At 36.6% G+C, this 24,202-nt stretch overlaps 1 protein-coding gene across 3 annotated transcripts in view; it reads right to left on the bottom strand.

Annotated features, from left to right (window-relative positions):
* The window catches only part of LOC150106107 (epithelial sodium channel subunit gamma-like), a 134,310-nt gene that overhangs the window by 84,060 nt on the left and 26,048 nt on the right, over positions 1-24,202 (bottom strand). The window contains exons 2-4 of one of the 3 annotated variants that reach the window (XR_016548421.1): positions 14,343-14,628; positions 9,186-9,267; positions 1,414-1,523 (exon numbers count right to left, since the gene is read on the bottom strand). Coding sequence is in view for 1 of the 3 variants with exons in the window: in XM_090393856.1 (XP_090249982.1) it covers positions 1,414-1,471 (58 nt within the window). In the remaining 2 variants the exon portion in view is untranslated. Of the gene's footprint in view, positions 1-1,413; positions 1,524-9,185; positions 9,374-14,342; positions 14,629-24,202 lie in introns of those variants that run through there. The other 2 variants (XR_016548420.1, XM_090393856.1) reach the window with 2 other exon arrangements.

A 24,202-nucleotide genomic window follows, 5' to 3' on the forward strand; every position in this document is an offset into this window, starting at 1 on the left:
GCAATTATAATTTCATTAAAACCTCTTTACAATTTGCATGAGAAAACAGACATAAGCGAACATGAAGGCAAAGGAAGAATTAAAACATTTTATCTAACTGGGATACCTCCTGAAAACGTTTTGATGCCTTTATATCTAGTAATGTTTGAAATATAATTAATTGAAGTAACCAACACAGTGAGAAATAAATGTGTTAGCCTGAAATTTAGGCTATTTGAATTGCTTCCTTTAGGCCCTAAAGGAAGGAATTCAAATAGAAAGTCATTTTTATTATTTAAATTAAGGGATATTACATCCCATATTGTTTCACAGTCGAATAAGAAACTCAAGGAGTTTCATGCCGAATATAGAAACTATATAAAGTTCGGCGAGTCCAAGCGTAAGCAAATACCTGGATAGTGCAACACCAGGGCAACTCCTAGTCCATCTCGTAATGCAACACTGGGGCAACTCATAGTAAGGGTAGAGCAAGCTCCGTTCACTGTTCTTGGTATTTTCCCATAATGTGAAACCCAGCTCCTAGGATTACGTTGCCGAATTGAAGCCTTTGGCTCTTCATATATTTAGTAATTTCTATATTAATTATCATACTGTTTGTGGATTACGAAGCGATATTTGGAGCAACACACTGTAATCTACAAAAAAGCTGTTTATGAAGTGGATTCAATTTAATAATCAAATTATAAATCAAACAATCAAATATTTTTAATTATTCAGGATATAAATTAAGTTGCAATGAATATTTAGAGATTTCTTCCAGATTATCAAATTCTTCAAATTGATGGAATAATAAATAAAATATTAAGACAAGAAATATTTAAAAAGAGCAATGGGAACAAACAAACAAACAAAAAAAGAGACATACTGATTGAATTGAAACAGCACGTAGAAGAAGAAGAACGAATGACAAATAATAGAATTTGCAGGAAGAGGTGCAGACCGATGAAACTCTGGGAAGACTGAAACAGACTTCCTGACCAAGATTCGTAAAAGGATGAAGAAGAGGAAAACGAGAAATAATTCAGATCAGATCGACTGAGGTTTGAAGTTTCTCTTTCGGTTTAGAATCCTGTCAGATTGTGAAAAATTATACCTTAGAAAATGATTGCCACCAGATACGGATTTAAGAATATTCACTATACACAGATGAGATAAAAGTAATCAATTACATTGGAAATTTGTAAAATTTCAAACTTCTGAGGTCGTTATTCGGAATTCCTTTTAATATTATTAATAAAACTTTACAAGTCATAATGTAACCTAAGGATTTAGCCAGAAAGTGTGTTATCTCTCTCTCTCTCTCTCTCTCTCTCTCTCTCTCTCTCTCTCTCTTATTCCATTTCTCTCTCTATCTTATTATTAACATTATTTACTGGACATTATTTTTGCTTATTATAAGGCATCAAAAATTACCTGCAATAATCATTTGCTTGAGGTATAAAGCATCCTTGAATAAATCTCTCGTATCCATATCCGTATTTATTCACATCTTCATAACTTATACTTTCATAAATTTCAGTGGTCTGAAAAAGTAGAAATGAAATGTGATATGTTTAATAACAAAATACTAAATTGATGTGTTAATTTTGAACACATAACTGGAAGAATCAATGAATATACTAAGATCCCTAAAGTCTCTTCTTCGAATTCGAAAAACAAGTATAGACAAGAGTACACATTTGGTATGTTACAAAGGAATAAGCAATTTCGTCACGAACCATTATGGTTTGGGATGCGAAGCGATGAATATATGCAAAGGGATGACAGCAGTTTCAAACAAGAATAATAATTGGAGAACATAAAAAAAAAAAATCTGTGTCCTTTGTTACACGATAATTATCGTGTACAAATGAAAAGTTTAAGCCTCTGAAGAAATAAAAGTAACCAGGTTATGTGTACTCCAAAATATCACGATTTCGCCTAAAACACAATCTTGCAGATGCCATTGCACTTTAAAACCGTCCAGGTCTACAGAATTTACGTTTGAAAATGCTCATGAATGCACTTGAATGGATGAGTTCAAAAAATGCTAGACCAGAAAGTACGTAGATGTCCAAATGAGTAGACGTGTATGTACTTTCACCTTCTAAGTCTGATGGAAATGACTTGCTATGAATGACCTGAGGAATGATTTGATAGTGTGAATGTTATATTAACACGAATAAGTTTGTTGATGGAAGCTTCATAATTTTATCTTGCTTCCTGCATGATATGCTCTTTTGAATAATCATACTTCACGGAAACGTGACTGCTAGTTCATGATAGTTCTTAATTAACATTGATGTTCACGCAAAGTACAGCGTGGTAGTTTCATGGTTCTGATATTCATAATAGAATCCAACAAGATAATTTTGACATAGTGAGTTAGTCGAAATACAGAAAACGTTATCGAGAACCATTAGGAACAACCATCTCTTTAAAATATGCATCCGACATCTTGTGAGTTTTATGATACTAAGATATATACCCTACAATAATGATCCAGATAGAAATCTCATCGAGATATTTTTAGCGAAGACTGAAGTCGTTTATTAATCAAAATAGAGCATTACTAGACTGCGGTATTCCGCGTGGTTCGCCAAGTGGCTTTGCGCTTCGCAACCATATGCTTGGAGAAGGAGTGCCCTGAGTTCGATTCCGTCGGTCACGTGAGGAGCTCAAGGATCTTCCTCAGTCATAGCCAAGTTAGCCGGTCTTGGGCGCAGGGCAGTAAGGTTTTTCATCCCGCAAGCAGGCAATCCGACCCCGTAAATACACACGGAATACAGCCATGAATATCTCCCTTAGGGATGCAGCAGAGGGGTGGCTTGCCGGATGCATTAGGAGGAGACCCAATCTGTTTGCACAGATGGAAGGGAGAGACAGGCAGACTAAGGTTATTGTTTAAACCTGCTGGACAAAAAGGATGAACACATTGGATCTTTAATAACAGCCTACTCCAGGACACAGAATATCTCAAATATCCAAAAACTATATTCCAACTGTCACCAGAGATGCGCCTACTTCCCAACTAATTTCTGATTGGTGGTCACTCTTTAACGCTAAAGTCAGAGTATTTACCCAAAAGTAGAGTAATCAGAGAAATTTGAATAAACATTCAATTTTAAACAATCTGTAACAACAACAACAGCAATCAAATCATCAAAAATATGAGGAATGAAAGCCACTGTACGATCACTTCTGGAGCACTCTGCAAAAGGAGCATTAATAAGGGCACGATGCAGACACATTAACTTCCCAGATGTACCCACAAAGTATTTGGTTACAGTGGAAAAATTCCAACAAGAGCGCACCACCATTTCTGCTATAACAACAGACAGTGGATGCATTATATAAGATCATGACGAAATCCTCTTATATGCTTTGCAGTACTACAAAAACTTATTTAAAACTAACCCAGCATCCATGGATACCACTGATATAATTCTCTCTGGTGTGAAAAGAGTCTCACCCAATATGACAACATCTGTTATTACGCTTATCCCAAAGAAGCAGGCTATACAAAAATAGAAGACTGGCGAACAATCTCAATCATATACACCGACTGCAAAAAAACATCAGAAACCATTTCCAACAAAACATAAATCCTCGCTGAATGAAACAATAGATGGACACAACAGCTATTCTAACCCTGGACGATCCAATCACGAAAACCTACACCTCATTAGGGATCTGCATAGCTCTGCACAACAACAGAGAAACAATGGGTCTTGTCACTCTAGACCAAGAATAAGCTTTCAAACTCATTGAATACTCCTAGCTATTCAACTGCTTGAAAGTCTTCGGATTTGGCTCATGCATCACTCAATACATTAAGATGTTATATGCTAAAACAAACTTTCAATGAGAATAGACAACAGGCTCACCATATCTGTACAATACAGAAGAAATATTAAACAAGGCAGTCCACTTTTCGGTCTACACAATTGCCATGGTGCCCTTTTTCAGTAGAATAATCATGCTGTTTAGTGCATTATATTCTAAATTTTCTTACCAAGCCATAACCCTGATTTAATATGGTGATAATGTTAAAATTATAGTCCTCGAAGAACAGGCTTTCTATAATATACAAACAACATACCGACCATACCAAACGATCTCAGGAGCCACACTAAATGCACATAAAACCACAGGACTGTGATATGGCAAATGAAACACCCAAACGGATTCTCCAATGTTTGGTGACTGATCTGCACAGGGAAACAAATACCAGAGAATTTATCAAGTAAACACACCTCTTACTGGATTAGAACTGGGATACACTAATTAAACGTTTGAAATAAGTACTAAGACAGTAGGCAGCAATACAGCCTCTGCCTACAGAAGAGGGAGAGCAATATTTGTTAACCAAATAGCTGACAGGGTCCTATGATATACACTGAAGATTCTCATTCCACCAGTGCAATTTATCAAACAAATACAATCAACCATCTATCGATTCATATGGAACAAAATAACTGGCTTTCCTATTCCAAGCTAAGTAATTCTCTTAAAGGAGGACAAAACGACCTCCATTGACCACAGGATAACAACATTCCCCACTCCATTTTTCCATAATTCCCTACAATAGGGAATGTCACGCAAACGACCCACCTAATACATTTCAGTTGTGCCACTAGAGGTCTCTCTTTCCCAAAAACCGAAAGAATGACAAACGCTCATGTGCCAGTGGTGTAAAATTTCTACGAAATATGCCCTTCGAAAATCGAAGTTAAACCTTCAGCACACAGTGAAGACAGCATCCCTTCCTGAAATCCACATGGAATCCCTCTTCCACAACACGATGCAAAGGAACCCCATCACTCAGAAAGAGATTTTCTTTCCTCTATGGAGCTGGCGAGGCTTGAAGTTCTTGGGTGATATTCCTTCTCCGATCCTTACTTTAACTCTTTCCAAATTAATTCGCAAACTTGGAATACGGGAATCAGGCAGTAAGATACACACTGTGAATTCTTCTTTTCAATCTACTATGCCTGATAGCATAACGGAAGTGAGGACCACTGACCCAAAAGATGCGGTGCTGTCGTTTTGATAAAAACAACAATGTATGGTAGAAACTTACATCCTGAATTGTAAAGAGAATCTACAGCACTCTAAAATAAAAGTCTAACCAAATAACTTCATTAGAAAATATCATCCAATCATACAATACTTCTCTTGGACCTACTATATCGCACAAGAGCTACCAAACCGAAGCAGATATTCAGTGGAGAATGTGGCTCATTGCACTACCCACTCCAACTATATTACGGAAATTCAACCCGGAAGTTTCAGATAATTATGTCTTCTACTACCGAGCAGGAACAGTCCGTAATATAAGTGTCCTAACAAATTTCTACAACGATGCCCTTAGAAGATGGAAGAAGTTGGATGTAGTGAAGACAGCATTCCTTCCTGAAATTCGCATGGATTCTACCTTCCTCAAGACGGTGTAAGGAACTCCACCAGTTGGATAGAGATTTTCTACCCTCCATGGAGCTGGCGAGGCGTGTGGATTTTGAATGATATTTTTTTTTTAAATCATTCTGAAAGTTGAAAACGGGAATCAGGCTGAGCAGATAAACTCTGTGAAGTCTGCGTTTTGCAAATAGCATAACGGAGGAGGGGCTCAGTCCTTCTGGTGCAGAGGATCTCGTGCCTATCTTTTAATAAAAACCAACAATGCTCAACACTCTAATACAAAAGTCCAAATAAAGCACTTCATTTAACAATCCTGTATCATCCCACCAAACAGTATTTAACTGGGAACTTCCATATCACAAAAGGGACACCAAACCTGGTGCAGATATTCAGTGGAGAATGCGGCACAATGCATTACCCACTCCAAATATATTACGGAAATTCAACTCGGATGTTTCTGATAACTGTCTGTTCTGCTATCCAGCAGGAACAGTCCGGTATATCTACTTGGAATGCCCCGTCAGCACCAGTAATCCATTCGTCACCAGAATCGGCAACCTTAACTTGCGGTTGTTTCCATACACAAGAAGAATATCTCAATCTTTCCATGCACAGTCAAATAATCATTCGATCTTCAACTACCTCTTCATCACTGCGAAAGCAATAATATGCAGTTTCTATTTTCGACACAGCAGAACAAACAGCACAAAATTTCACCGAGAGAGAGAGGCGGCTGATCATCTCTTTGCAGCTTTTAAACAAAAAAAATGGTGAAAAGTCGTATATCCTACATGAGCATCACCACCACAGGCAGAACAACACCTTAGATCTTTTCCACCATGACTGCAATCTACTGAAACAACTGCTGGATGAGAAGGGCGTCTGCATCACTATCCATTTTCCAACACAGAAGTGACATCATTGTTCCCCCTTCCAAAAAAGGGAGAAGAAAGAGATTTTTATGCTTGGCAGTGTGAATGATGATGATCGTCTGTCACTTTCATGTAAATATGTAATATTGTCTTATGGCAACTGTTAATTTCGTGTAAGGCAAGAGTATCATGTCAAAATAACTGTTATTGGTATGAAAAGATTAATATCGTCTTACGAGTATAACAACTGTTTTTCTTATGTAATGTAAGGCAACAATCAATTAGCAGGTAACCTTTTTGTCTGAATGGGGATAATAAAAACACTTAATCCTGAACATAAGACAAAACTCTCTGAAAATTCCATGTTTTATTTAGTTATTTATTTATTTAAATTTAGTAAAATTAATAAATCATGTACGAGTTTTCAGATGATAACGTTCATTCATATCATCCTTTACTAATAATTAATGTTAAAAATACGGTAAAGTTGGTAAGGAAGAGATAATTAAATGATAGTGGACATGTGTATAAAATAAATGCATTACTAAACAAAAAAATTAATAATGTATAACACGCATCCATAAATAAATGCTTAAATGAAAAGTAATGTGAAGAAGAGAAAATAATGGCGAAGCCGTTAACACTGATAAATACACAGCAACTGAAAAAGTATGTAAGAGAAATGGATGAAAAATGAAGAATTCCGGGTATACAATGATGTACAGACTACAGTTAACTTCTAGAAAACTGGGAAACGATATAAAATATATGAAATAAACAGCAACAGCAAAAATATATACAAGAAAACTTCGCAGAAAACTTTGGAATAATGACTTGTTTAAGTTAAGGGATATTACAACCCATATCGTTTCTTAGCCGAATAAGAACTCAAAGCGTTTCATGCCGAATATAGTAGAAACTATATAAAGTTCGGCGCTGCCAAGCGTAAGCAAATACCTGGATACTGCAGCAACTGACCCTTAAGGTAGTGCAAGCTGAGGCAACTCATGTCAAAGGTGGAGCAAGTTCGATCACTATTCTTGATATTTACCCATAATGTGAACTTAGCTCCTAGTAGCTGTATTATTACTGTTCACATTATGAGAGAAGGTTACTACCCAGACCGGTTTCAACCTTTATTGAGGTCTCATCAGTGAGTAGGTAGACCTACTTAATATCAAGTTTGTAGCGAACAGAACTTACAACCCTTCTATGAGTATTGCCGAGAGGTGACCTAGTAAATTATTACATATATTCAAAGCCTTTGGCTCTTCATATATCTAATAATTTGGAATAATGATATTAATAGAAAAGAAAAATAAATAAATAAAACACAAATCAAACTCTATAAAGAAATGAAGCTATTACTGAAGGTAACAAAACATCGAGAGATGCTGCAGAGAGAGAGAGAGAGAGAAGAAGAAGAAGAAGCAGAAGAAGAAGAAGAAGAAGAAGAATTATTCAAGTGACGCTTACACAAGAAATTAAAAACAAATAAAAATCATCAAGAGAATAAAAAATCCCTACATATATAAAATATGCAGGAATATGAAATTTATCCAAAGATTTCGAGAGATATATCATTGGAAAATACTGATTGAAACCACGCACGTCTGATACCAATTTTTTAAAAAAATAAATAATGATAGATGGTAAAACATCATAGGAATACGTTTACTAAACACTGGTTATAAAGCTTATGCCAAAATATATAGAAGCAGTTCTTTGTTTAAAAAGTACATACATTAAGTATAAAATGCCATTGGAATTATAAGACCGTTCACAGATTCTTTACTCATCCTCGAAATACTTATTGCGAAAAGAAGGCAATTCTACTTCGAAAAAATAATGGCATCTACCATTCATTGATTATCTCTTAACACTATAGATGTGAGCACTTTCATATTTTAAAAACGAGTTGCCTATAAATATATTAAAGCCACTTGCAGTCTACTTTGCTGAAAAGGTAAGAAGTGTGATAAAGGAAAAGAACAGGTCAAACACATTTGAGATGACAAGTGGATTACTAACACGACCAACTGAGTATCATCCAAAAGGTAAATAAAAAGGGAATTTTAAAATCAAACAATATAACTTTCCTCTCTGTTTCTCTTCTCTCTCTAAGAGGAAGAAACTTAAACTTAAACTGAAGAAACATTTTCTCTTTTGGCATTCAAAAGAGAAAATGCCGAAAGGAACTAAAATACTATTAAACAATAAAATAATTGAATAATCAATACTTTTAATGAATTTGGATATAAATTAAGTTGCAATGAAGGATTTCCTATTTCTAACATAATTAAAAATTTGCCAAATTAAAGGAATATTACACGAAATATTTCAAAAAAGACTACGAATAATGGAAGACTAAGAATGATAATATTTTAATCAAAACAAACATTGTTATATGATAAAAAGATGTAGACAATAAAAGATTAAGAAAAGAGGAGAATCACTGAAGGAAAGATGAAATATACATGAGGAGAACAGAGGTTCAAGACTCGATAAAAGAATTACGAAGAGATGATAAAAGACGATACCAAAAGCACCAGCAGTGGAAGGAATATAAAAATTCAGAGCCAAATGAAAAGAACATCTATAAGGAATGGTCTATGATAGAATACCCAGAAAGATGAAGAACAACAAATCAAAGAGTGAAAGTAACAGCGGCAGACCGATGAAACCCTGTGATGAGAAAAAACCGCCCCCTGACCTACACTCGGGATATTATGATTGAGATTCTTTGTACATTGTATGTTGGTGAAGGTAAGTGAAAAAGAATATAACATCTCTATGGCGTTCAACTGATCACCAAATGTTGCATAATACTTATATAGTGAATAAAAATAATTGCCACTTCTGCAGATATAAAAATAACTATTTACTTAAAACAAGAAAAAATAAATAACTTACTTGAAAACTTGTAATATTTTCGGTGCAGTATTCGTAAAGTGTTAGACAGGTCCAATAATTTCTTCTTCCAGGAGTTCTGCATCTGTAAGTAACGTCTGCGCAATTCATAGTGGTGATAATACATTTTGATGGATTTTCTTTGCAGTATAACGTTGTATTTACTCTGAAAATCAAAACATTATCTAGAATTCATTATTAAAAGAAACACACGTATAAACCACAGTGAAAATTATTTAATTGTAAATATTTCATCCTAAGTATCTTAGGACAAAATCAGTACAGTATTTAAACAAAAATTAGGAATAACATACAGTTAGGGCGCATGATTACAATAGAATCTCATGAAAACGTGCATAACGTGCTAAAGTAGTACAAAAAAAAAAAAAAAAAAAAAAAAAAAACGTTAATTATTTAACACAGTTTTGTATGATAATTTCCCATACTTTAGGAATAGTAAGAACGTTGTTGCGGTTTAGGTTTGGTCTGTGTAGTAGGGCTTCAGAACTTTCATTGTATAAACGTTCATGTTTAAATAAAGATCTATGTAAAAGTTTAGCCTTTTCCCAATGGATCCTATGGTTTGGATTTTCAATTCCGTGTTGAGAGAGGCCAGATTTCTGCGGTTTAAGAAGACGAATGTGGTCTTGATGTTCCGAGATGCGTTTCTGAACAGACCTACCTGTCTGTCCAAAGTAAGATAATTTGTATGAGCATGGAATCTCATAAACACCAGGTAACATCAAGGGTGAGAGTTTGTCCTTAGGAGAAGGTAACAAGTTGTAAATTTGGTTGATAGGTTTGTAAGTAGTGGCAAAATTGTATTTCTTCATAATTTTAGAAAGACGTTCTGAGATGCCTTTATCGTAAGGTATGGGAATCCTATGCACTTCTTCCTGTCTGGTTTGATGTATGCAGAAGTGACTGATGATTTTTTGAGTTGTTTTGGGATTACATCCATTTAGGATGGCTGTATTTTTGATAACTTCTAATTCCTGGTTTAAAGATTCTTCAGAGGAGCAGAATGTGTGTGCTCTGGAAACTAGTGATTTAATAATGCCAGATTTCTGAGATGAATGATGAGCAGAAGAATTGTGAATGTAGCGACCTGAGAATGTAGACAAAAATACAGCCATCCTAAATGGATGTAATCCCAAAACAACTCAAAAAATCATCAGTCACTTCTGCATACATCAAACCAGACAGGAAGAAGTGCATAGGATTCCCATACCTTACGTTAAAGGCATCTCAGAACGTCTTTCTAAAATTATAAAGAAATACAATTTTGCCACTACTTACAAACCTATCAACCAAATTTACAACTTGTTACCTTCTCCTAAGGACAAACTCTCACCCTTGATGTTATCTGGTGTTTATGAGATTCCATGTTCATGCAAATTATCTTACTTTGGACAGACAGGTAGGTCTGTTCAGAAACGCATCTCGGAACATCAAGACCACATTCGTCTTCTTAAACCGCAGAAATCTGGCCTCTCTCAACACGGAATTGAAAATCCAAACCATGGGATCCATTGGGAAAAGGCTAAACTTTTACATAGATCTTTATTTAAACATGAACGTTTATACAAAGAAAGTTCTGAAGCCCTACTACACAGACCAAACCTAAACCGCAACAACGTTCTTACTATTCCTAAAGTATGGGAAATTATCATACAAAACTGTGTTAAATAATTAACGTTTTTTTTTTTTTTTTTGTACTACTTTAGCACGTTATGCACGTTTTCATGAGATTCTATTGTAATCATGCGCCCTAACTGTATGTTATTCCTAATTTTTGTTTAAATATTGTACTGATGATGTCCTAAGATACTTAGGATGAAATATTTACAAATAAATAATTTTCACTGTGGTTTATACGTGTGTTTCTTTTAATGATGATCGCCCCGCAGGTTTCGTTATTTAAAAAAAAATAATAAAAATAAAAATTATCTAGAATTATAACTAAGTTTTATTACTCATGTTTGTAGAAGTTTAGAAGACAAACAATTAATTCAAAGGAATTCATGTCAAATAGTAGACAAAACTGACGGTGGGTACAGTAACCTACCAATTTTATCCTCCATTATAGCACGGATCACCGAATTCGAACTTGGACCCGGACAGAGCTGTTTTCAAAATACGTTGAATGAAGAGCTGTGGACCATGTCAACCCAAGAGAAAGCTTCGCCATGTTCCACCCAGATGTCCTTCTGCGGTATACAAATACAGAAACCTTCCTATTTAGGTTGTGGATTGGAAAGTGGACTGAGAATCAATTCCCTGAAAATCGCTGCTTGTGAAGAAACGTGAAGTTTAGTGGTTTGAATTACAAACAAATAGTGTTCTACTCGTCATTGATTAGAATATAGAATAGAAAAGAAAGAGAGAGGATTAGCGCAATTTTCTTTCTCTCTAGTGAAATGACCAGTGCAATGCATAAGAATATATATATATACACATTATTACATCTGTTATGAAATGGCGAATAAATGCAAAAGTAATTATCATTTTAATTGTGCGGATCTCAGTGAAAACCACTGTAATATGAACTCAAAAGATAGAGACCTAAAACTGAAAATGCACATTTGGCAAAAAAAGATGTCTTACACCTTCTAATACTTTCTACTACTTTGCACGTCAATCCAATGCAAGCCAACGTCCACTGGCAAAATTACCTTGGGTAGATAAGCCATACATTCAAGAGATAACAACAATAATTGTATTGTTCGTTTAATGGACATTAAACGACTTCAGTGGAAAAATGGACTAAAAGGCTTCAGTGACTTAAAAAATTCGGCAGAATATATGGTAATAAGATAGAAGACTTTCTGTCTATTTTCCTCAAACAAGAAGATAAGGAACTTAGAACTAGAAACGCGGAATACGAGACCTCAGATCTGGAGTTCCTTGGGAATTAAACATATTCTGAAACAGTGGATGATCTGAAATAACAAGAAAACACTACAAACTATGAATAAATTGTTGGTGCGCCATGGTGAATGGTGAATCCAACACATCAGAAACATGCAAAAGTACATGAAGCGACTGAAGAAAATTGCACATACAACTAAGGTTATCTAAATTGAAAATTGAAAAGTTCATAATTATAAGTCAATACTTATAACTATGGACTTAATTCAAAGCGATCAGATACAAATTACGAAATATATACCTGAGTCAAAGAGGGCAAATGACTCATCGAAAATGTAAAGATTCTAGTCCATCTAAGACGTCTAAAAATTCGGAGAAATTATCGAGGTATGAAAATCAGATATAAACAATAATCGCTGATAAGAATAACGTCATGGCACTCCTAACATATGTGCAGATTTCATGACTTAGTAGAATTTAAGCGCTTCTTAATGCTAGACACTGTAAATGGTCCAAAATATTGCATACGAATATAAGAAGTATTCGAGATAATAAGAACAAGAAGATTTATTTCTAGACAATTAGAATGACTTCTAGAGGCAATACGTCTTGCTATAAAACTGGGTATTAACTAAATTTTGATTTGAGCCATTTAAGCGCATTTAAAAAAATATAATTATAGGAATTATAACAAACCTGAGGTATAATTTCCTTTGAAGTTCTATATTAGTAAATGTTAATAATATTATGAATGTTAATAATAAGGAGAATGAAAACAGAAAACAATGAAATTAAGTTATAGAAGGAGCACTGGACGAGATCAAATTTGACAATATTCTCTTAATGGGAAATATGAATGTGGAATTGTTGAGGATTATATGGATTTATTTGGCATGCTTCTAATCGAACAATACATAAATGATCCCCACCGAGAAAAATAGATGCATAGAAGATGTATTTGGCATAACTTTAAGTAGAAAGAAAAGCAGTTGAAAATCAGCTCAAAGTTAATACAACAGAATGCATTTTTACCCAGGACTTATCACTGCAGACTTCGAAACATAATTCGAGCACTGCTTCTCTGCAATTAAAAATTAAAGCAAATATTCATAATCCGTATCATACATTTATTGCTATATTAACCAGTAAAATACAAAATTCAATCAAAGTTATAGAAATCGACAAAATATGAGAAAGCAATCCCTGTATTACATAGAAGATGTATAAAATTACAATGTATAAGTTAGAGATGAAGTTTATACAAAATTCAGAAATTATCCACACGATCAATTTATGAACACACTTTCCATTACTATAGGAATCGATTAAAATATAAATTAACGGAAAGCAAAACAATACCAAAGAAATGATTTTTCTACCTCCCAAGGCAATTTCAGGAAAGAATTGACATTTGGGAATAAGCAAATTAACGAAGGTAAATGACAACAAATCCTTCATGCAAAGACATCACTGGTAATGAAGAAAACGAAGTCAGAAAATTAGCTGAAGAGTTCAATAATCACTTTCTCACAGTAATAACGAAGTGATATTATAGCAAACTTCGTGAGTTACACTGCTGAAAGAATTGATAAATCCATCTATCTTTTCCCTATTTGCGGAAAGAAAATCCAAAGTGTTATAGCTAACTTAAAACAACTAATATTTTAGCAAAACAATGGCTTAAACCCTGTCAAGAAATATCCGATTGTACATAATAGAACTATAGCATAGTTTAACTGATCAGAGGCAAGTTCCAATCGGATTTTAACAATGTTATAAAGTTCCGGTTTAAAAATTGTTTAAAAATCACAATCCTATCTCTCTGTTCTGTAGGATTTACGAAAAATACTAGAAACTTTGGTATAATGAAAGGGCCAATGAAATGTTAGCGGTAAAATACCTTCTTTCAAAGAATCAATAAAATTCAAATATAGTTGAGCACTGAACATGCATTGCCGAACTGTATAACATTTTTGTTCTTTCGTTCATGACAATAAAACTAATATTAGCGTTATTTCTAACTACATCAAGCCTTGGACTATGTATCCTAGAAAACTGTAACTAGAATTCATTGGAATGCGAGGTACTGCTAAAGAAAATTGACCTTCTGTCCGCAGATCGGTTTTCTTTAGTGATAACAAATTCTGACGAAATTGAATTATTTCCCATTTGAAAAGTAACAGTTATTCTTAATTCCATTCCACGTGCACGCCAATATTCCACGGGTTACATTCATTACGATAATGAACAAGGAAGTTCAATAAAATTTAAGGACTTAATTTAACTTACGGATTAGCATTGCAAATGGTTATACCCGGGTATTCTATCTCATCTGCATTTTTTCCTCTTCTGTCTTCGTATGATGGGTATTTTCTATACAATGATAAGAATTCACTTGTTTGATACGCAAATCCACAGACGCATATGCACATAACACATATTTTGAATATCTTCCGTATTATATTTTTGGTAGACACCAATTCGGCCACCCCAGTTATTAGCGACCTCCTTAGAAGAGCAAGAGCAAAATCCTTTCTATATCCCATCGAGACGTTAGTGCAATGCGTCGGAGCATCTGAAAAATCAATAAAGTTATAATATAAAATAACGTATGTATTGCAGATAATACATTTAATAGTGAAATTTCTCAGCATCAAAGAAGTACTTGTTTTTGTTATGTGAGGGGTGGGTGCGTGTGCGTTCAAGGAATGAAATTATGAAAGTAACCGGTTTAAAAACAAAGCCAAATCATCGCACCTTTTATTTAAAACTTTTGTCCTCATGTTAATATTTTCTTTAGTGATATTCATGGGAAATCTACTGAAATGCTGCAGAAACATGAAATGTTTTTATATGAATTTTTAACTATAAGCAAAAAAAAAAAAATTACAAAACGATTTTGTACTTCAATAACATTTGTAAAAGAACCATTGGGAAAAGTTTACGCCATTAAGTAATCATGTTAAAATGGAATAAATAAGAATTAATAATAAAGAAATATCTATTATAGCCAGTGCACTACAATAGCGGTGAACTAATGTATGATAAGAGAAAATGATCTGCTGCTTTAGTGTCACCGATGTCTTAAAACAAGAAAAAGAAAAGTTACCATATAAGAGGAGATAAAAGACTAAATTAAAACTATTACTGTCTTTATTGTGCAAATCACCAATGAAGCCGCTTTAAACACCTGGATTTCAATACATTCTACCAATTTTCTCAATTAATACAAGATCTGGAAAGCTCTTATCAAAGCAGGTACATGCTTTCAGCATGTCGTTCTTACATTTCAGTGTGCTGTTGTACCCTGATAAGCTGAAATATAAAATTTTCATCTTATCATTGTATAACAGAGCAACCACCCAATAAGAAACATTAAAATATGCTTGGTATCCAGGTATGAGTAAGTTACAATACATTAATAAGAAAGGAAAAGAAAGAATTTTAAAGTAATGAGATGTTATTTACTTGATATAAAGGAAAATAATATGTAGGAAAATTGTGTAAATATTATGTGTATAATTTAATACTGAATTAAGGTTGACATTATCTTTAGTGTGAATTAACCCTATTGTGAAAATACGTGTAAGAACCAGACAAACATAATCTAAATAAACGTAATCTCGAAGTTCGGGGGGCATACGGTTGCGCCAAGCGATTTCGTGCTCACAGAACGTGCTTAGAAGTGGCGGGAGACAATCGAACATTATGACGTCATGCACACGTCGCAGCAAATACGTGCCGTCTGAACGGCCAAAGTTACAGTGATAGCCGTTAGGGAGGAAGTATAAAAGTGTTAGAAACCCCCCCCCCCCTCCCTCGAGGTCGTATCTCTGGTATCCTGTGTTCAACTCGTGGTCGATCGGAGCTCTGGGTATAGGTATATCGCTGGCATGCGATCGGGTGGGTTTTCGACGGGAAATCTAATCCCGAGATACTGCAGCGTGCCATGCCGCGTGGAAAACGTCGAGGAATTTACGTGTCCGAAGTACTGTGATAATGGAAATCAAGGAGATGATCTAGTTCAAACATCGACGATCGGAAAGAAAGAAACAAAGGAGTATAGTTAAGTAGACAGTTCTACACAACATATTGTGTAGAACTTTAATGACAAGAGACTCTGAGATATCATTTAAGTGAGACTGCATGAGAAAAGACTTGTTTATTGTAGAAGATTTTGAAAGGACAGACACTGTATGAATCTGAATATTATGAATATTTAAGAATGTTTAAACAGGATTTGATCTATAGAGTAGAAGTTAACTGAGATTGTAAAGTCTAAGATTATAGTGTTAGAAATATGTTATGTGTAGAGTAACTAAGGTAGATTGGAAAATAAAACTGCATTTTGTGCTTTAAATATAAGCTGAGAAAATTAAAATACAGGCGTATTTTCTCTTAATAATCTAATAATAATTAAATACACTTCTCAGAACAATTAGGGGATACTTTAATTTCTGTCGGATAATTATAAATTTCTGCAAATAATTATAACTATTGGGTACTTTATACATGAATAAATATTTCTTACTTCTGGATAGGGTATAATTGCTGAGATATTGTTCGATCGATATTTATTACAAATTTGACAATTATGCATTTTAGCATGAAATAATTTTAACAAGAATAGCCAAAAACACTTTTGTTAATTTTTAATAGGGCGTATGGTCTCCATTAACAACCAAAAAAGCGTTACATCTTGATTGCATGGTTGCTTTAATTGCATGGATAAGATGATCAAAAAGTTCTTGTGGGATATTTTCCCACTCTTCTGTGAGAGCAATTTCTCTCACAGAAATTGCTCTCACCACGAGAGCAGAAAAGCGCCTACCTAACGCATCCCAGGCATGTTCGATTGGATTGCAATCAGGAGAACAGGCGGCCAGTCAATTCGAACAATACATTCTTCCTCAAACCACTCTTGTACCAAATTTGCACGGTGTAATCTAGCATTGTCATGCATAAAAATGAATTCTTTGGCAATTGCAGCAGCATATGGAGAAACTATAGGTTCCAAAATCTTATCGCTATATCTTTGAGCTGTTAAGGAACCGTTTCTGATAAAATACAGATCAGTATGGCAACCTACACTTAATCCATTCCATACCATCAAACACCCACCTCGACGATGTGGACTTTCACCAACTGGATTATTTCTTGTTCCACTTTCACGCCATATCAAGTACAGACTGAACCTCGACTCGGCACTAGAACGTGCACGAGCTCCATTCTCTTTTGAAAATTGAGGTGTTGCTGTGCCCAAATTCTTCTGGCTCTTTTGTGATTTGCAGTAAGTGGAATGCAAACCATTTATCTTCAAGCATATACACCTAATGCATGAAGATGATTTCGTACTGTCTGTGTCGATACCAGCCTCCCTGTTGATGCGACAAATTTGCTTGAAGTTGTGTTGCGTTAAGCGTTCGATTTCTTCTCGCAATTAATGACAAATACTGATCGTCTCTTGGAGTTGTTGTGAAGGGCGACCTTGAACTTGTCTTCGGCAAACATTTCCCGTCTCTAGAAAGAGATTCCAAAGTGATTCGCAAAATTACTATGCGATACTCAACACGCTTGAGTATCTCAAAGCGTGTCGAGATACCAGCTGCGTTTGTCCAGCTTCTAAACAACCAATGGCTCTCCAAGCCATGGATTTCGGGATATCATGTTGCTAGACATTTTTAACAAAATAATGGGTGGTAGGTGACATACGTTTACAATTGAAGTGATAATCATGAACTGTGGAAGTGAGCGCAACAAGCTTCTCTTTTATACCCTCTGATGCTAATACGGCTAAGAAACTTTTCAACAAGTCTTAACCTGATTTTGTACGCAGTTGCGTGTTCTAAACTGTTGTATATTAAGAATATTTTAAAATGAATGCGAATATAATTTACAAGGAAACCAAAATATTTCTTAATTGTTTTGAGCAGCGTATAATAAAAACGAGGGCAAAATTCCAGCAAATTAATATCACTAAACGATTTACAGCTTATTTATTCGATTCCATTGAAAAGATTTTAGAGGAGTAATCTGTTACTTATTTAAGTTAAACAATTTCCTTAATTTTTTATAAACCTTCCATTAAATTTCTGGAATGCAGTTCCGTTCTTTTGAATAGATTGAATAAGTTTTTCATCAGAATTAGCTTACTATTCCGCATCCCACTGTACACGCTCTTTACACCACACCACTGAAGAGAAGGCTGCATGTTGGTTTGGGTAATGTGAGTCTGCCATATTGTGGTACTGCTATGGAAATCCATGTTGTACTCCGTTCTGAATGCGTCTGTATAGGTTGGTGTCCCAGTCGATGGTCGGAATTCCGCATTCAACGTATAGGTCGCCCGATGAATGGTAGTTTTTACATATTATCATTTGTAGCACCTTAAGTTCACGTCCGCTCTGTGTGGTGGGTTATCCATTGCTGGTAAAACTTAAAACAAACTCCGCACGCTTCCACCTCAGTATGACGTTACTGACTGTTACCTTAGGATGGTCAATTTGTCGAACAAATATGCTATCAAGATAGTTTCATATTACAACCCTTCATGCGAATTCCGTCAGTTTCCTTCTGGCAGCCATTTTACCAGAACACAGTTGCACTGACTTCGTAGAATCATATTCCTACATTTAATACCGGCTGAAAATAAGTGGCGGTTTACATGGCGCGATGCACCTTTGAAAAGGTATTCCCTTGGCTTAATGGTGCTATCATAAGAACTAGGCTTTGATTCACTAGAGGATTTTCATTGACACTTGTAGATTAATCGCAACGAAGTAACTGTATTCAATAAATAAATAACTAAAAAAAATCATAAAAAAAAGAAAATCAGCTAACGCCTTTTTGTTACCGTATAGGGAGTAGGCGAGGCCGTTTTTAAGCCCTTTCTAACTTTTGGAGACTGACTGATCAGTTCAATCTCCACTGGTAGCCAATTAGAGATAGCTGGTCCAAGTCTATCACTAATTAATTGGCGTGCAGTGAAGAAGGCGGCTAGTAAGTGCCGCCATCTGGTGGTCCCTAACCCTAACACAATATATTTAATGTCTGAAAATAGTGTGGGTTAGACGGCCGATTTTCTTGAGTTTACGGGACGAAAAACCCGAGTTTCCAGGAGGAAAAACCCGCTAGCCCGTGACAGAGATCGACTGACTCTGGAACTGGTCGAGAAAAGGCTTAGAAAAAGTTCCTCTAGTCGGCAACTAGATTCAAACGGCTTTTATCGTGTGGTGAAGCGCTGTACAGTGCAAACGCCACTTCTACTGAGCTACACAGGCTCCTAATCTAAATGAATTTAATTGAATCAATCTAAATTTGTAGTATTTAGTACACACCTCCTTCATATACGTATAATGTTTTATACACGTGTTTTTTTATTTGTTTGTTTTCATTTGTTTATGGAATACATTAACCAGAATTAGTTAGCAAAAAAAAAAAAATACAAGAGTGGGTGAAGAAAAATGTTTGTTGTTGTTGTTTTACCTAGCCTTTTGTAAAATTACAAGGTACATCTCCTCTAGAGTCGTGTAAAAAGCGGGAAAATTCAGGAGAATCTAATTTGGTAGGTATTTTTTGTTTCGGAATTGAATGCGTAAATTCAAAAAATTCAGTATCCATCGATTTAACTTAAGTTAGAAATAAAATTTGATTTTCAAGTTATTAGCATTAAAATCTTCGGCTAGTTATGCCATAAATGAGAAATTAAATTATAAAAATGTCACCGAAACTAGTTGTGTTTTTATTTCAATAAAGCCTTACTATTATTCTCGGTTTTAGTCATTAAATCTTTTTATTAAAATAAATATAATCTTACATATTATACTTCGTAGCACCCTTCTGTCACGTTCGATGAGTGTGGTGAGTCGTCCAATGCGGGTAGCGCTTGCAATTGACTCAGTCCGCTATGCCAGCTCACTAAGGTTGTTGACCTGAGATGACCCAATTTAACAATTAATGCCTTGGCATCACGACGCCTCTTTCGATATCCGTTATTCCTTTTCTCGCAACAATTTTGCTCAGAATGCTCTCACAACATATTGCACCTACTTGGGAGAATCCTATTCTTGCAATTTATACCGGCTATAAACATATGATTCGTTACATGGCATGTTGCATCTTGTCCATTGTGTGCCTGTTGATTTCTTTCTAAGTACTGTATTTTAAAGGTCTACGCATGTACAGAATATTACATGGACGGCATCCCATAAAGTTGAAATATTTCAGTAATTCATAAGGAGTGCCGATGACCTACAACAAAAGAGAGTAAGAGTTCAACTGCAGTTAAGTGAAAATAAGACATTTGTGGCTATCCTGTCTGGTGTGAAACAGAGTCCAGCAGAACAAAATATACAAATGGATGTTGCTCTAGGCCAGGGAACTAGGCCAGGGAATGGAAATGACAATGGTGACAGTATGCATCGGAAAATAGACTCAATGAGTGGATGGCGGGTAATGATTATGGGGGATTTCAAGTAAGAGAACGTAGATCGGAAGGAGGAGAGGACACATGGCAGAAAAGGACACGGAATTTATGCAGTTACTAAGGGATAATTACCTGAGGCAGCATGTAATGGAATATACTAGGGGTTCGAGAGTGCGCGATTTAGTAATTGCATTAAGTAATTACATATCATCATTAGTCCGCGCGGTAAGCCTAGTGGCTTTGCGCTTCGCAACCACATGTATGAGGAAGGAGTGTCACAGGTTCGATTCCCGTCGAAGATGTGAGGAATTTTGAGGATTTTCTTCAGGCATAGCCAAGTTCGCCGGTCTTGGGCGCGGCAGTAGGGTTTTTTTCCGTCAGTTTATCTGGCGTTTTCATCCCGCAAGCAGGCAAACCGGCCCCGTGAACATACGCCTCTACAGTCAAAAATATATCCTTCCCCCCAGCGGCAGACTAGGCAACGAGTCGGTTGGAAGTGGTACTAACATGAAGTCGCAAACAAGTAACACGCGGACTCTGCATGAAGCGGGAATAATGCATAGTGAAAGAAGAAGAAGAAGAATTACATATCATCATTAAGCTGGAGCTGCAAATAAAAAGAAATGCAGGAAAATATTATTGCGGGAATTCAAGGAGAAAAGTAACAAGCAATCACATGAAAAGTAAAAATCACTAGGTAGCGTCAGTGAATAAGGTCAATTCGCCAGGCGGCGTCAGTGAATAAGGTACTACAAGATTGTGCTCATTGCGAGTGTTTCTCCATCGAAATTAACCATCAAACAGAAAGCTAACAGCGGGTGCCGAGCAGCGGAATACTTCAATACAAACAGTAAGTACTTATTGTGTATTAAAACAGCTATACTTCCAATTCAAGTCACATAAGCGCCCACAATGCCTACCGTACGCAGAAAAGATGGCGCCACCAAAAACCAACGGCGAACGAGCACCACGTATCCCTCCGCCACATGCAGTCGACCGCCACTGACATCCCTTATTACGTGTCACAGACAGAAAAAAGGGCATATTCTGCGAGTTCTGTTGCCACTGGATATACGCTTCTTGTGCGAAAATATACGAAGCTGCGCATAAGCTACTTACCGAACTTAACCAGCCGTCCTTTTGTTCGCTGTGCCTTCTTTCGGTAAAACAACTTCTGAACATAGGTAAACGTCTCGAAAACCTGGAACAGCACATCAATGCTTTAAATGAAACTGTTACCGACAAAAACGTGCAGTCAAAGCTAAGCTTGAACAAATCGAAATCAGTGCAACGCAAGCTCCACTTCGCCAGTGAAAGAACTTCGCGATCTAATCGCGTCAACGGAACTTCTCGACGGAAAACGGAAAATCATTACAAGAGGATATCAAGCAACTTGCCGAAGAATGCAACATCTATCCTAAGAATATCATCGTGTGCCATTGTTTCCGGCCTATAAATACAAGGAAAGACAGTACGAACTTTCTGCGCCTAGTAAAAGTGACTTGCGACACGCCGGCAAGCACATCAAATATAATAACAGCGATCAACAACAAGTTCAAAGACACCTGTCCCCAATCACGCTTACGTGCACAACCAAACTTATTATTTGCAAAGAGAACAAAGACGCCAGCTTCGAAGGCAACTCGAAGAAAAACGTCAAAATGGTGACAACAGTTGACTGTCAACTACAGACAAGATAAACTGGTGAAAAAAACCAAGTGATGCCACTAACAACCACCATGGATACTAGCATGCAGGCACTGCATAGGAAATGTGCAAGACCCATGCGGTCCAACATACGACTCACAAAACCCTACACATCCATTTCACCAACATCCGTGGCCTAAACTCCAACCTGAATAGTGTCCACTGCTACCTACTGTCTACCAAACCCCTATTACTCTTCCTGGCAGAAATTCAAACCTCACCTCCCCCCGGCACCACTTAACTCAACCTCCCAAACTACTCACTCTTCAACAACTTTCGTCCCAAGGGTGGTGCCTGCGCATACATCCGCTCCGGCATACCTTGCCATAGAGCACCCAACCTAGAATCACCCAACTTTGACCTTCTTGGGTTTGAAAATATCCCTTCCCCACTCAGTCCAATTCATCTGCTGCCTCTACCGCTCCCCCAAAGTAACCAACCACTCTGAGCTCTTTAATGTCCTCTCCCTAAAAGTCGACTTTCTCCAATCCCACTTTGCCAACAGCAAAATCGTCCTTCCAGGCGATTTTAACGTTCACAACACTAACTGGCTTTCCTCCTCCAGTTGTACAGATCTTGCAGGCAGAGACGCCGAAACATTTACCATCACTAACGACCTTACACAACTTGTCCAGATGCCAACCAGAATACCAAATAACAAAAACCACTCCCAAAACCTCCTAGATCTCTTTCTCACCAATGAACCCTCCAAATACACAGTGAAAGTAGTGAGTCCCCTGGGCAATTTTGACCACAACCTAGTGCTCATCTCCTCCCCCATGCAACAACGCTTACACAGACACTCTTGTAGGGGAGTCCCAGTTGTCACTATAACAGTGCCAAGTTGGACAGCCTCTGCATTTTGTATGCCGCATTCCCATGGTTGGAATATTGCTTCCGGCCTTTCAACCCAAACATATGTAGTGAGCTTAGTACCAAGGTAATCCTCACCGGCATGAATACATACATTTCACACAGCACTCTGAACTACCACTCCCTAACGAAACTTTGGTTCTTCAAAAGATGTACCAAGGATGTAGAGAAGAAACACCAGACATGCCACGACTGGCTGAAATCAAGAACCTAATCCTACTTCAAAGCATACACCGAAGCCCGTAATAGATGCAAATAAAACAATCAACGCTTCCAAAATAGAGTTCGAAAGAGCTAAAAGCAGGAAACTAGCAGCCTGTTCAAACGGCAGCAGAGCCTTTTTGTCTTTCGTCAAATTAATTGGCTGTAACTTCTTTCCAACATTGTTCCCATACCTATTACACAATGATGGCTCTACTGCTTCATCACCAACAGAAAAAGCCAACCATGTGGACTCATACTTTGCTTCAAATGCATGCATAACTGACGATGGTAAATGTTCCCCAACGATTCCAGACACCCAACATACAATACCTCCTATATCCTTTTGAGAGGATGATATCAGAAAAATACTGTCCAAATTAGACACAAAAAATTCTCCTTGCCCCGATGGCATTCCCCCTTCTGAACGTTTGTGCTCCAGAATTAACTCCTATCCTATGTCACCTATATATACTCTCCTACTTCACTGGAATCTATCCCACAAAGTGAAAATTGGCTTATATTCATCCCATCCCCAAGAAGGGTGACAAGTCACTCTCATCCAATTATCACCCTATCTTGCTTACCTCAGTCCTGTCAAATGTAATGGAAAAAATCATCAATTTTCAACTCCTACACTATCTTGAAGACACTCACCAAATAATTGACCGCCAGTATGGATTCCACCACTACCGATCAACAGGAGATCTAGTCATATACGTCACTCATCTCTGGACAAATGCTATGGAGAGGTTTGGTGAATCTCATGTAGTTGCACTAGATATCTCCAAAGCCTTCGACCAGGTCTGGCACAAAGGCCTACTAGGCAAGCTACCATCATTGTCTGACCCAGGACTTCTGTAGGTGGATTGCGAGTTTTCTGTCTGGACGCACACTGTGTGTGTGAAGGTTGACGGCTCCCTATCCTCACACCACTCAATTA

The sequence above is a fragment of the Typopeltis vanoorti genome, chromosome 6 (assembly GCF_054136105.1).
Source record: "Typopeltis vanoorti isolate ZY-2024b chromosome 6, IOZ_Tvanoo_1.0, whole genome shotgun sequence".
Taxonomy (NCBI): domain Eukaryota; kingdom Metazoa; phylum Arthropoda; class Arachnida; order Uropygi; family Thelyphonidae; genus Typopeltis; species Typopeltis vanoorti.